This window comes from Pinus tabuliformis, chromosome J (genome assembly GCF_031772625.1).
Source record: "Pinus tabuliformis cultivar Carrire ecotype Pingquan chromosome J, CPIR1, whole genome shotgun sequence".
Taxonomy (NCBI): Eukaryota; Viridiplantae; Streptophyta; class Pinopsida; order Pinales; family Pinaceae; genus Pinus; species Pinus tabuliformis.
The window spans coordinates 393,012,160-393,028,167 of record NC_142295.1 but is presented as its reverse complement, the minus strand read 5'-3'; the positions used below and the strand labels follow the sequence as shown (position 1 = coordinate 393,028,167).

Here is a 16,008-nt window from a genome sequence, read left to right as displayed (position 1 = left end):
CTCAACACTTATTACAAATTGAAAGTAGTTACAATTAAGTTTCCTAAAACTAAAGCTCATGTCTAGTGGCCACAATAGAATGTCACTCAACCCTTTTTCAAAATTGTTCGAGATTCTAATACACAAGTGTAAGGGTTGTGTATAATGTTATAAACTATAGCTTGTTTTGCCCACAAGCTTGAAACAACTACAAATGTCAATATTCAATTCTAGAATATATATATATATATAATTGCCATCCCCAACCCTCCATCCCTTGAAAAATTTGGGGGTGCGCTCTAGTTGTTCCCTGGACGCATCCCCTCCCCGTCATTCCCCGCCCCCAAAACCAATGCAACAAAATAATTTATTAATGAAACAACAGATATAGAGGACATAATTTATTTGTATGAATGTTTATGAGATTGATGTTATTTCTTTTCTGCTTCCCTCGTTTATCTTTTATTTAAAATTCCAGTGATACTTCATTTCAATAAATCTAAGTAAATTAATTTTCAAAAAAGTATTTACTAGAGAATAAATTTCCACTAGCTGGAGTTAGTAAAATTAACACAAATCATATAATCATTTGGTCCCATAGACTATATCTAGTCTCATGGACGTTAAAATTTCATTTCATTTCATTATACTCATAAAACCTGAGATACATAACAAAGAATTTAATAACTCAGAAGTGCCAATATAAACAACTTGACAGGGTTGGATTAGCACTGTTGACAGAATTTATTTTTGCATTGCACAAGCATTATGTGGGAATAAAGGAAATCTTTAATAACATTAAGGATGCCAAAAGATCACCTATACCTTAAAAAATGTTACAAAATTACAATGATAGAAACAAGTTAAACATGTAAAGCTAGAATTCTCTGAAATAGGCATTCAGATTACAAAAGAATATTTATTACTAATGGACTGACCCCTGTTGTTAAGGCCAAGATATTGAATATGAGAGAAGTCAGGCCTCTCGAATTCCATCAAATGACTGCTTCTTTCTCATATTCCAATGTAAGCCTTCACAAACACTGCGTAAGAAATCATGGGTTGAATCCCCCTCGCATGCAGTTGGTACAGGCCAAGGAGCCATGCTACACAGAAGTGCATCACCTGCATTGAGCTGCTTACGGTCCTTTCCATCAAAGGAAGCCCATGCATTCCCTCTACTGTTATAAGGGACTTGCACACGAAGGACAACATATTCAGGTAAGATGAGAGGCCTAAATGACAATGAATGGGGGCAAATCGGAGTGAAAAGGATTCCAGGCACCTGCACAAATCAATGCAAGTAGATCAACATAAAAGATATTGGATTTGTTACACCATAAGCTAATTCATCTACATGGCATTGTACTGAAAAAAACAAGCCCACAATTAAAGTATTTTGCAATCAAATACTCCCACATCTCATATTGACCCAACAAAATACTAATTAATCAGGAATTCAATGGCACAGCATGCAGGAGCCAATTCCATCCACAGGCAAGATTGATTTAAGTCAAAGATTAACTATAGAACCATGAACATAATTACTGAAATTGTAAGAAAAGCACTGGAAGCGAAATCGTAAGTGGATAGACCATGGTGATTGATTATAAGTTGCCAGTGAAGACCTCCTAAGTCACAGTAACAAACATGAGTTCCTAATAAGTAAGGAGTTATGTTTGAGCTTCCAGCATCCCCAGTTCAAAATTATTAAAAAAAAAGAAAACTACCCACAGAAAAACGGGGCATTTAATTATGAAAATACAGGACAAATTAGATGGCATGGAGAGAACTTATAAATTGTGTACGAGATGGAACTCTGTTTTTTGCTCAGCTAATACCTAATTCATATACATGGCATTGTACTGAAAAAAACAAGCCCACAATTAAAGTATTTTGCAATCAAATACTCCCACATCTCATATTGACCCAACAAAATACTAATTAATCAGGAATTCAATGGCACAGCATGCAGGATCCAATTCCATCCATAGGCAAGATTGATTTAAGTCAAAGATTAGCTATAGAACTATAAACATAATTACTGAAATTGTAAGAAAAGCACTGTAAGCGAAATCGTAAGTGGATAGACCATGGTGATTGATTAAAAGTTGCCAGTGCAGACCTCCTAAGTCACAGTAATAACATGAGTTCCTAATAAGTAAGGAGTTATGTTTGAGCTTCCAGCATCCCCAGTTCAAAATTATTAAAAAAAATGAAAACTACCCACAGAAAAACAGGGCATTTAATTATGAAAATACAGGACAAATCAGATGGCATGGTGAGAACTTATAAATTGTGTATGAGATGGAACTCTGTTTTTTGCTCTGCTAATACCCAATTCATCTACATGGCATTGTACTGAAAAAACAAGCCCACAATTAAGGAATTTGCAGTCAAATACTCCCACATCTCATATTGACCCAACAAAATACTAATTAATCAGGAATTCAATGGCACAGCATGCAGGAGCCAATTCCATCCACAGGCACGATTGATTTAAGTCAAAGATTAGCTATAGAACTATGAACATAACTACTGAAATTGTAAGAAAAGCACTGTAAGCGAAATCGTAACTGGATAGACCATGGTGATTGATTATAAGTTGCTAGTGCAGACCTCCTAAGTCACAGTAACAACAGGAGTTCCTAATAAGTAAGGAGTTATGTTTGAGCTTCCAGCATCCCCAGTTCAAATTATTAAAAAAAAATGAAAACTACCCACAGAAAAATAGGGCATTTAATTATGAAAATACAGGACAAATCAGATGGCATGGAGAGAACTTATAAATTGTATACGAGATGGAACTCTGTTTTTTGCTCTGCTAATATCTATAATAAAACAAACAAGGCAGGCATTGCGTTAATGAACACATTTTTATAATATTAAATTATTTCCATTGAAACTTACTAATCTGAAATAATAGAGTTCCATTTCTCCAAGTTTCTAGGCTACATGTCTAGTTTCTGCACATTTTTTTTCTGATTGTAGAGGGAAATTAAATTGAACGATACCTCGAAATTCATCTGTATCTGCCAAGAAATTCTCTACTTCTAGTATATGGTCCTCAGACGTGCTTATCTAATTAGTCAATTGTGTCTATGGATACAATTATAAGAAGCACGTTTTAAAATGTAATAGACAACGTAAAGTCTAAAACATGTTTTTAACTTTGAAGTTCTAGGCTACATTTAGTGACTGAACTTCATTAATGGGAATCTTTGTATTGCATACAGGATCATGCATTCTAAATTAATGACTATATATGGAACAAGTTCCAACAGCCAATTCCGCTGGGGGCTTGAGTATTGACTGGTTGGTCAAAAGAGGCCACTGATATTCCTCCCACCAGAGTTCAATCCCCCCAAAAGCATGTTGTATGTTTTGTCCTGTGAAATAGAAAGGCCATCATGGCTGTAAAATGGAGCCAAGCATGATGGTTGCTATTAAGTACTAAATGGCATCCTACCCGTTGATTGGTACTAGGTGCTCAGCATGTTACATGAAGTTTCTTGCAATGCTTCAAGTTCCAACAAGAATAGAAGCCAACGAAACCTAGAATGTTCCACATTCTTGCTTAATGTCTGTGGTTTTATGTCCCAAGCATGAGATTTAGGCTCCCTTGATTTTGAAAATGGCATATAAAAAGACGGATAACATACCATTTATAAGCAGGAAAATCAATTTGGACATTATATTAAATTATGTTAAAGTTCCAAAGTTCAGGATATAGTGATCGCTCGGAGGATGACCATATTCAAAACACGGAAAGAAGATGGGGATGCTAAATTGTAGAAGATAGGCCCTAATGAATTGGCTAGAGATCAGTGCATCAACAGGCATGAATTGAAATATTAGATAGAAATGGTTCTTACATAATTCATTTCAGTGGTTTCATTTATAACAACTAATTAACATCTCAAGGCTCATGACATCCTAGACTCTAGTTTCATCCACAGGATAAAGCATGCTGTAAATAGCCTTGTGAGCAGCTCACTTTATCAGATCAATTATCTATCCAACATCAGAAAGTGTGGAGACCAGCCATCCAGAGATGTAACTCTCATCACCACCTTCTTAGCTTGCTGTCAGCCTGGATTTTAGAAGAGTACATTATGAAGTCAGGATTTATCACAGCTTTGACTACCTCCATCAATTGAAAAATCTCAAGGCATCCTGAAATGGGAAAAAGCTATACAAGCCAAACATGAGACCTTGATGGAGTCAAACAGCGATTCTCATAGAGCTACCTCGAAGAAAGAAACCCATTGGTTGCAAATGGGTCGATAAAATCAAGTACAAGGAATATAGAATGCTTGGAAAGCATAAAGCAAAGCTAGTTGCAAAGGGCTCTGCTTAGAAGGCAGGATTGACTATGAGGAGACATCTACAAAAATAGGTACAATCCACTTGGATGATTGATCTAGCCATGGTAACACAGTTTGGCTGGAAACTACATTAGATGGATGTGAAGAGTGCCTTCCTCAATAGTAAGCCAGAGAAAGAGTATACACGTAGGGAACATCTAGCATGCAGATTCAAAAAATCTCTTTATGGGCTTAAGCAAGCTCATTAGGCATGGTACATCAAAATTCACAGATATTTGAGAGAGAAAATATTAAGATGTTCTAACTCCAGTATCTATGTCAAAAGCAACAATGAAGATGTGGTAATTCTAGTAATATATGTTGATGACATCATCATCACAAGTAGTGAAGCAAAAGCAATTGCAAATGTAAAATCTGAGAAATGTTTGGCTTTTGACATGGTAGATTTAGGCCTCCTACATTATTGCTTTAGGTGCAGAAGTTTGGCAAATGGATAATCATATCTTTGTTTCATAAACAAAATATGCCAAAGGTTTGTTAAACAAGTTCAAGATGACATATTGCAAAAACATAATTTATACCTATTGAGAAAAGGCTGAAACTTTCGACAAAGACTGATTTAAATGCAGTCAATGAATCAGTACACGAACAAATAATGGGCAGTGTTGTTCCTTGAGATGTTCTTGGTTAGAGAACTATGCCAAGGCACCAATTCACTCAGATAATTGATCTGATCTGATTTTATATTACCTCCTCAGTGATTTTATGGACAATGACTATAATTATCAGTCTTCAGGCAGTTATTCCATTCGGGCAGACAGTAACCAGGTAAAAATGGAAAATAGGAGGAATATAAGAGAACATATGTCAGAAGTTTAAGAATATTAAACTAATACTCAAACCCTTCTACGTTGTAAAATGTACTAAGCATAGGAATTTAGTAGTCACATAACATAATTTCACTATATGAATTTTGCTCCAATAACTCAATGAAAAGGGAGGTATGTTGGACACAAACTGAATCCTTCATAAAAATCACTTTTTCATAACATTAATGTAGACACATATGAAAGGGAAAATAATACAAAGTAATCACTCTTAAATCTATTCATATAAAAGAAACAAGTATGTAGAAGAAAGGCTTTTGATTAATAGTAGAAAAAATTTATAGAGTCTCAACATACACTGTCACTATTAAAACAACTGAATCTTATAGATTGATAAAATGATGTTCTCCAAAATTACAATACTCAGAAAAAATAAAACTCTCGATCCCTTGGTATCGAATCTTTTCTCGTTTTTATACAAATAAGAATCCTAACAACAATTAGTTGCAAGAAGCAACTTTCTAGGACTGGAATTACAAAAATAGAATACAATTAGAGAAATGAGTTTTATTGCTGCCAAGTGTTCAATGTTGTGCGATTCTGTTCACCAGTTGTGGGATAAGTCTTCATATGGCAAATTGAGCAAGCAAATTCCAATCTTCACTGATAGGATTAATTGAATGTGACCATCTTTCTATATGCAATGTTTAATTCTGTATATTTTTCATAGGTTGGACTTGTAGAAAACAAGTTTTTAATTTTCCATAACAAGGAAAAATCATCAATCAATTTATCCACCATCATTTGGCCCCTTAAGGTTTCTTTTATGTCCGAAAATCTATCAACCTTATTCCTTTTGAGAAATCTAGGGCAACATAGTTAGGGCTTATTTTATTTGATTTCTCTTACATTTTGACAAGTTCTTGTGATTATATTAATTTTTCATCATCATTATTATATTCTGTTCATCATCAAGATAAATGCCAAACAAGAAGATCACAAAGGCACCAGATATAGGTGCACAGCCAGGGGAAAATCCCTACGAAGGGGAAAACCGAGTCAAACTCTTCCTCTAGTAGAATCAAATCAAATTGAGACAAACCAAGACCATTTGTCTTAGACCTTTCTCCATCCATCAAGTCAGCCTACCAAGCAGATAATTCATCTTCATCATCAGGAAGCTCTTTAGGAATAAAGTTATCTTCCCTTCCTCTATTATTCTGTACTTTCGGCCCCTGTATCCATACTTCAGTCATGCACTCACAATACACTTTGGTCCTACAACAACATTCTATTTTGGTCCTGAACTTTGGTTAGACTTCAGTCCTGCAACTCTACTGCAATTATATCAGACTTCGTCCCCTTTTTTGCTTGTCCTATTACAGACTTTGAATATCTTCTTTCTCTGCCTAATTGCAGATCAGAACTTGCTTGCTACACACCAAACTGGGTTGAGTTTACTTTCTATAAATAGTTGTTGGAGCCTCCACTAATAGGCTGACATGAACAGTTGTAGAGGCCGACTTCATATAAGGCTAGGCCAACTTGATGGATGAGAAGCAAGGCCTAATTTCGACATAAAAAATAGTTTCTATCTTTGACATAATGAGCCCAAGAATGGCGTCTTACATAATGACTTTAACTCAACAAAAATCCTAGAGCACACAATGGGTGTTTTGACCTATTGACCAATGACCCAAGCATGAAACCCATGCTTTAATAAGTCAATAAAATTTTCATTTTTTTTTCTTTTGACAAATACATTACATTGAAACAAACAAAGTTCCTTTTTCAAATTAATTACTCCAAAAAGACTTGGAATATAAAGATATCCATGAGGATACAAATATTATATATTAAATGTATGAATGAATGATGATAAAAATGAAAGTAAGAAGCTTGCTTATATACCAAGTAGGTGTCTTTTCATGGAGAGTCATGTCTCATTTAGACATGACTCTTCAACCTAATTACTAATTAACTAGTCATTATTTATGATTATTATCATTTACATAATTTCCTATATATTTATTCATAACATTGCCTTCCTCCTCAGAAAGCTTTGTCCTCAAAGCTTGTCAATGAAAAAGGCTTGATCTGTTTTTCGGGTTCGAATGCCTTCTCATCTTGGAACAGTCATCTTCGTCGATACAAATTGATAAGATCTTCTAAGTGACAAACAAAATGGCCGCACTAAGAAGGGATCAAACCATCCTAGGTTAATCTTCTGTGGAATATTCTGATCATTGGAATTTTGTAACGACTTGTCATCACAGGATTGCATTGAGGTCACATCTTCTTTGGAACATCAGTTTGTTGTTTCTGTTCTGAGTGGTCCCGATACGTAGCATGTTTGAGTTGTCTACTCTCATGATTCGGATGTCGATAAGGAAATTTTTTTGGTTTGACTTTCCCTTATTAAGTGTGTGGAATTTTTTTTATTTACTTCAGGTGACGATGTTGTTGAGTTGGTTACAGAACCTTCACTTGGGGTGTTTATCATCTGAACTGCAACATCTAAGTGCGTCTTTTCTTCAACTAGTTTGCATTCTTCTTGAGTTATGATATTCACTGGATCGATATTCGTTCCCTTATCTTCAACTTGGACTGTTACGACTGGAGATTTCGATACTTCTTCTTGAGTAAATTGTTCTAACTTGTCTTTTAATGCTTTCTTATCATCCTTAAGTTTCTTAATTTGAGTGAGTAGACTTTGATTATGGTTTCTCAGACGTAAAAGTTCTTTGGTTTCTGATTCATCAACCTTATTTTCAATGTTTTGACTTTTAAGTTTTTCATCTTTTAGATCTTTGATTTGTTCTAATAAATTTTTATTAAGGTTCTTTAAACGTAAAGTTTCCTCTTCTTGTTCTGATAAGTGTTTCTTGAGTTCTTCTTTGTGACCTTAGTCTTCTTCACTTGTGCAAGTAATTTTTCAACGTGGTCCTTGAGGCGAGAGATTTCTTCATCCTTTTCCATTACTTCCTTGTAATGCATATCCACAAGATTTTTATGTTCCTGTTGTAACGCTTTCTTGTTTTGCCGAAGTTTGGTTATTTTGCCTTTCTCTTGATCTTCTAGCTGCAATTTCTTGGTACACTGGATTACATCATTTTGTAGGAGTGATGATGGGATTTCAACTTGCAATGTGGATTCTATTTTCTTCATTTCCTTATTAAAATCAACATGTTATCGCTTATATATTGCCATTAATTGTCCTATATCTCTTGCAATTGATTGTTTTTGTGCATCACTTAGAAATTCGACTAAGGTAAAAGTTTTGTAACATTTTGTGCAAACGACATTTTGATTTCTAAATGATTCATGACAATTAGGATATCCCTCTAAACAAAAAGGACATATTGAAAAGAAATCACTGCTTTTGGTGGATATCATCTTTTGGTTTTTTCTTCACTTATTTTATCTCCCTTTTTTTAATTAATTTTTATTGTTATTCTTCTTTCTTTATAAAAAAAAAAATGTAACTTCTTCTTTCTTCTTCTTTTTTAATAATTTTTTCTTAAATATAATTTTTTTTGCTACTTTCTTTTAAATATTTTTTATTATTATTATTATTATTATTATTTAATAATACATATATATTAACTTTTATATCTTTAGTATCCTTACTATCTTTTTACACTATTATTTCCTTATTGTTTTTTTCAATACTTGTAATTTATCACTAATTGGTACATAAAAACTAGAGGCTAACGAAATGGTGAAATGAAACGTGACTATTGAAGGTTATGATGGTCAATGAAATCGGTGGATTGAATAGAATCAGTCGACAACAGATGATGGTGGCAAGGAACAATCGAGGGACAATAAGTATTTGTTGGAAATGGTTAAGGGAGCGACAACAGGAGGACAGGCGAACGGAAACGAACAGGACGGACGGCAGGAAAAAAGGCAGCCAATAGGAGATGTGATAGCAAAGAACAACAAGGACAACGGTCATAGGGTGGGCACGACAATAACGGAAGGCTGAGGAATGAGGTCAGGCTTGGCGACTAGCAGCTGCAACGGCCTGTCGAGATGCACAACGGGCAGAAGGGAAACAATGGATAGAGGGGTGAAGAAAGTGTGACACGATGGTGGCGGATGATGACTGGTTCGATGACGGAAAGAAGAAGGCGGCCCCAATTGCAGTCTATCGGTGGCCTGCGGGCAACACTGTCTCATGTGATAAGTCAAGTTATGGTTGCATACATCCACACAGAATTTTTTTTTATTTTATATATAAATTTTTTGAATTTTTCTTTTGACATTTTTTTTACAAAACTTTTATTTTATTATTTTTTCCTATTTCTTTTAATTATATATATATATATATATATATATATGGCCAAAGGCCTAGTAGCAACTACAGAATGGAGAAGCTCCTTCTTCGTAGCGAATGCTTGATTGACGACAACAAAGTTGTCGGGAGGTTGATGGCCAAAGGCCTGGTGATCAGCCAACGTGGCTCTGATACCAAATGAAGCAAACAAAGTTCCTTCTTCAGATTAATTACTCCAAAAGACTTGGAATATAAAGATATCCATGAGGATACAAATATTATATATTAAATGTATGAATGAATGATGATACAAATGAAACTGAGAGGCTTGCTTATATACCAAACAGGCGTCTCTTCATGGAGAGTCATGTCTCATTTAGACATGACTCTTCAACCTAATTACTAATTAACTAATCATTATTTATGATTATTATCATTTACATTATTTCCTATATATTTATTCATAACATACATCATGACTCAAATACAATTATGAAAATTGACACTAGTTACATTCTTCAACACTCCCTCTTAACTAGAGAGGTATTCATAATTTACACATATACATATAGGTACAAATATGAACTCAAAATGATATGATCTATGAAGACAAAGATTCATATGGTATCGCAGTGCTTTTGAATTAGATACTTGACCAAGGTATCTAACCATGTGGGACTAAGGTGTGTTCCAACTTCCAAGCTTTAGCCACTATAGGTACCATCACGCTTCCACTCTAACACCAACCCAGGGATCTATGTGTGTATCCAAGGTCGGAGCTCCAAGACCAATGCCACCCTCCCTACTTCGAAATCAAGACATCAAAACATAGGCCTACCAGATGTACTCCCAAGCATCATGCACTCATCCCTAGATGCTTACGTCTCTCCCTATAAACTAAAACAAATATATATCCACCAATGGAAGCATGCTTCCAATATTCGTACTTTTCATGGAGAGATCCTGGACAACCACAACCCCAATTAGTAATAAACTTTTCAAAAGTATACAAGTTAGCACAAACCTCTGGGGTCCTCAAATATTCTGATGCTGCTAAGGTCATCATCATATTATCTAGACTTATTTCTATGGAAGCTTCCTTCTTTAGCTTTTTCCAATAGTACCAAACTCAACCTCAGCACTTATCAACATAACCAAGTTTTGTTTGCAACTTCATCAATCATGAACAACCTGTCTGTAGTGCTTTTAGCTATTCTCTGATTTCATTCTTTCTTCGAGGTCTTATAGTTATCACAATATGTCCTCCCTCTTAACTGGGGAGATATACCCTTTCTTTATTCAAGCTTCATCTTTATAACAACAACTTCTTTCCTCTAGCCGCGTAGGGTCTTTTATTTGTATCATCTTATCATCAAGGAAACTTCAACCTTTCAAAACTTCATTTCTTCAGGACCATTATTCTTTCTATGGAAACAAGGTCATATATCAATTAACATTCTTAGAGCTCCCTCTTTCCATCATGCTTAACATTATCACCAAGTAGCCAATCATCTTCAACATTTTGAAGTCCATATACTTGCAATTTTTCAACGAGTATAACCAAGAACAAATATACAAGAGCGTGAAGTTAACTTTATCAAAATAGAGTTAGCATGTTATTACAATGGGAGCATCAATACAATCAGACTTTAGATATCAAAATCCTAAACCTAGTTAAGTCCATTGTCAACAAGAGTTACATATTTTATACCCTAGACTTACACATCCATTTATGCTAGGGTTTTTGTCATAAACCCTATATTCCATTTCTCAAATATCAACAACTATATCAGGTTAGAACTTCAATCATAGCGAAAACATTTTATATCTAGGATTTTATTATCGAGCCCTAGAAACTTATATCAATCTCTACTAGGGTTTTGTCGTAAACCCAAGACATAAACATCAAAACTTCAATACTAGATATACAATAATTTGACCAAGCTAGGGTTTCAAACAGATGGAAACACATTTACCTAAGGTTTCATTCCTAGGATTTTATCAATACAAGAGTTTTGTCATAAACCCTAATTTACCAAACCCTAAAAATATAGGGTTTCATCAACAGATCCTAAACATCAAGACAGTAGGATTTAAACATATGTTCTAGAATTTATTAATAAACTCTAATTAGGATAGGGTTTCATTGTCAACATTCCCTGAGCATCAAAAGGCTAGGGTTTTACAATGAACCCTAAGGATTAGGATTTTACCTAAGTAAACAAAATATAGATAGTATAATAAGGGTAGATTCAATCTAGAGATTAGTCACCCTAACAACATAGAGTCTTAATGGCTCTATAGCAAACCCTAGACATGAAAGAGTTAGTAATATAAAGCAAATTTCAAAATGATCATACTCTGAAAAAGATTAGCTACAAATCTTGTGGTCTTAAACATACTTGGAGTTGCTCCTTTTACAAACCTTGAAGTGCTCCCTCTAAATTATGACAGCAGTCTTCATGGTTCATTTCCTTATGAATCAACTTGTGCCCAAGGATCCAATTCGATTTATCAAGTCACCACACCTGCAATATTTATTGACAAGCACAACCAAAATATACAAGTACAATAGTGTAATATTTATCTAGGGTTTTCATTACCTCTTAGAGAATGAATTCCAAGGGATTTTGAGTACAAATCCTTTGAGTACCTATAAACCCTATCCTAAATATCATGAATTAGGGTTTCTATGAATTTTACAATCCTTGGATATTAACATTCTTCATTATGATAAAAACTTGCAAACCCTAGAAGCAACTAAACCCTAAAAACATTTCATACTAGATTCTAAACAAATGATCATGCTCTACTTACCTCAAGATTACATACCTTTGTCTTTCATGCTTGAAAGATTGATATTCCTATGAGCTTGTTTCCCTTTTCTTGCAAACTGAAGACAAATTGTTAGATAACTAAAACATGAAGAGTAATACTTACTTGAGAGATGCTTCCTTCAAGCTGCTTGAGTCAAATAACAGTGTTGTTGCTCTGCTTCAGGTCTTTAAGATGCTACTGCTCTTCTTATCACTGACTGAATAGAAACTTATCTCTTCTGTAGCTTTTCTAGATAATTATCTGCCTTTCCAATGATGTCTATAAGAGATAAACTTCATATGCTGTTTGTAATGACCCTCTGGTTAGGGCTTCTTCAAAAACACCTTGACTGTCAAATACTGAGGAGGCTTCAAAATCAGATTTTAACTCCACTATCCAGATTTCGAATATTATATATGCTCAGAATAGGGATGACAAGGTCAGCTTCAAACGTGACTGTTCAAGCTTGTAATGTATGTATATATGTTACAGGACTGCCAACATTTGTCTCAGATATCTTGGCTTTTATACAACTGTTTAGGATAGATATAGAACTGTGAATTAACTCCAAATATGGTGACTGCATATAGGTGATAGAACAAACATGTAGATTCGGCCTTGGGTCCTTTTCTATGCACAGGTTCTCGGCTTCTTTTGTAGATGCACACTTATCCTCAGAACATTGAGGGAGTCTCCTTGTAACTTCAGGATCTTCCTATCGAAACACACTTTGACTTGTAAATTTGGTCATCCACAGAAGTGCACAGAATTTGGATTTCTGAGATAGCACAGCGAATTCAGATCTTTTTCCAATAGAGATTTCAGATCATAGTATTTATGCCCAGGTCTTTGATCCTTTCATCAAGGGATTTGGTCTTAAAAGGGCTATTAATCTAGCCTCTTGGATCTACAAAGTAATGTTTCTTTCCTTCTTAAACCTTCACTCCTTTTGCTCAGGTCTGTGGCCCTAACCACAGAGATATTGACTAGTCGATGTGCCCAGAATTCAGAATCTCTTCCCTCTAGGATCTCGGTCCTAGGTGACTATCTTCCTTGCTAGTTTTTTAGTTCATGTGACCTTCTTTCTGCCCTTATATAGTGAACCAAGCGCTGATCCCATGTTGAGAAATCTAAGGCAACTTAGTTAGGGCTTATTTTATTTGATTTCTCTTACATTTTGACAAGTTCTTGTGATTATATTAATTTTTCATCATCATTATTATATTCTGTTCATCATCAAGATAAATGCCAAACAAGAAGATCACAAGAACACCAGAGATAGGTGCATAGACAAGGAAAACCCCCTATGAACGGAAAAACCCAGTGAAACTCTTCCTCTAGTAGAATCAAATCAAGTTGAGACAAACCAAGACCATTTGTCTTAGACCTTTCTCCATCCATCAAGTCAGCCTACCAAGCAGAGTATTCATCTTCATCATCGGACAGCTCTTTAGGAATAAAGGTCTCTTCCCTTCCTCTATTATTCTGTACTTTAAGCCCCTGTGTCCATACTTCAGTCATGCACTCACAACACTTCAGTCCTGCAACAATATTCTATTTTGGTCCTAAACTTTGGCCAGACTTCGGTCCTGCAACTCTACCACAATTATACCAGACTTCGTCCCCTTCTTTTGCTGCTCGTATTACAGATTTTGACTATCTTCTTTCTCTGTCTAATTGCTGATCGGAACTTGCTTGTTACACACCAAACTGGGTTGAGTTTACTTGCTATAAATAGTTGTTGGAGCCTCCACTAATAGGCCAACATGAACGGTTGAAGAGGCCGACTTCATATAAGGATAGGACGACTTGATGGATGAGATGCAACGCCTAATTTTGACATAAAAATATTTTCTTTCTTTGACATAATGAGCCCAAGAAGGGTCTCTTACATAATGATTTTGACTCAAGAAAAATCCTAAAGCACGCAATGGGTGCTTTGACCTATTGACCAATGATCCAAGCATGAAACCCATGTTTTAATAAATCAATAAAAATTTCATTTTCTTTTCTTTTCTTTTGACAAATACATTACCATCATGACTCAAATACAATAATGAAAACCGACACTAGATACATTCTTCAACAATTCCTCTCTTTTAGCAGTAGTTCTTTGTAAGTTTCCACTTGAAGTAAATTACCTTTCTTACCCCAGCAAGCAGCTATACTCATTTCTATCAAATTGTTGAACCTATTCATAAACTGATTCGCATTTTTTTCTATTACATTTGCATTTATTCTGAGCTTGTTGAGTTAAATTTTTCTTGATCATAACTTCATTTGTTTTCATGATCAATGATGTCCTGTTGATGACTCCTTATGCATTTAATTCTTCACAAGTCTTGGAATTAAGGATATTTACAATTTTTTTAACCCATTTGAGGCTTATTCCCTAATACATTCCATGTTTCCTGAATTGTCTGTTGCATCTGATATGCTAGTGTAGAATCATCACCAATTAGCCTAAAACAATTCCAAAGCCTGGTTATTTCTAAAATTATATGGCCCCATAAGATATTCTTTCCAACTATTAAATATGTTCACCCTATCACCTATTCTGCATTTGCTCCAAATCATGTTGAAGCTTAGCCTTCAGCTCTTGATAGGCTACAATGGTGCCATCTTAGTAATCTGCGCTTTTAAGATATGCATTTCATCATCTTTAACAATAATGATTATTTTCAAAATTTCTACTTCAACTTCCCTTAAACATAGATCAGAAAGAGTTTTTGATAGTTCCTCTCATGTATCAGCTGGTGTTGTTGGATGAAGTAGCTTGACAGACATGTTCTGTCCTTTGCTTGGTCAATGCTTCAATCTGTTGTTCATAATTTTCTACCTGTTTATTTAACTGTATGATTTGACTTAACAATTCATTTTTTACCTGTTGCACTGCCAATAAGTCGAGTCTACACATGCTCTAAAGTTGTAACTTTAAGCTTTTCTTCAATGCAACGATATCAGTATCCTTGCATTTCCCCAGTGCTTGAATAGATTTAACTGTTTAACATCATTGGGATTTGCTACCAACATTATTATACATTGCTCTAACTCTTCTATTTTCATATGCTTTGTTATATTATGCAATTTGTCCTGTTTTAGTTGATTGTCCATTTTGGATACCATATTTTGTACTTTAGAAGCACTTAATGAAGATTTTATTAAATCTCTGAAGACCATGTGTCTTGGCTGTCTATGCAAATCCATCTTGTCAACCAAAATGATCTTTATCCAAATTCATAGAAATATTTAAACCTTTATAGTCGTTGGCTATTGACAGTTCGATTTTTTGGCTCCAGAATAGCCACATTAAAATATCCTTTTTCAAAATCAAGGGTAGATAATAGTCTGGTCTGAGAAGGCCCTTGTTTCCATAGCTGAGCATATAGATCTTGTTTAATCTTCACATTTTTATTATGTATTTCTAAATACCAAGAGAACAAGCTCTCCAGCTTTGCTAGCTCTAATGAAGGTGTAGTTGTTGGATTTTCCTGATCACTAAGGAGCTGATAAAAGTGTGGATAGCATGTACTGCAAAGAAAACAAAGGCTCACTTGATGAAGCCTCTTCTGTACTGTGAACTGATAATTCTCTACCTCCATCTTGTTCTATTGTCATCTGCCTTTTCCCAAAGTGTTGGTCATATTCATCCATCTCAGAAACCGTTTCAGAAGTCTCTTGATGAGTCCTCTTGAGAGTCTTCTCTTGTTGTAGAGTGCCTATGACAAAAGGCTGAGAAAACTAAATTACCTCTATTGCTTGTTGCTGCAATACC

General features: G+C 34.9%; 1 protein-coding gene across 1 annotated transcript in view; it reads right to left on the bottom strand.

Moving 5' to 3' along the window:
• Window positions 1–598: 598 nt before the first annotated feature.
• The window catches only part of LOC149227431 (putative NAD kinase 1), a 105,018-nt gene continuing 89,608 nt past the window's right edge, over window positions 599–16,008 (bottom strand). The window contains exon 7 of the mRNA XM_089380502.1: window positions 599–1,271. Coding sequence (XP_089236628.1) covers window positions 956–1,271 — 316 coding nt within the window. The 3' untranslated portion in view covers window positions 599–955. The remainder of the gene's footprint in view (window positions 1,272–16,008) is intronic.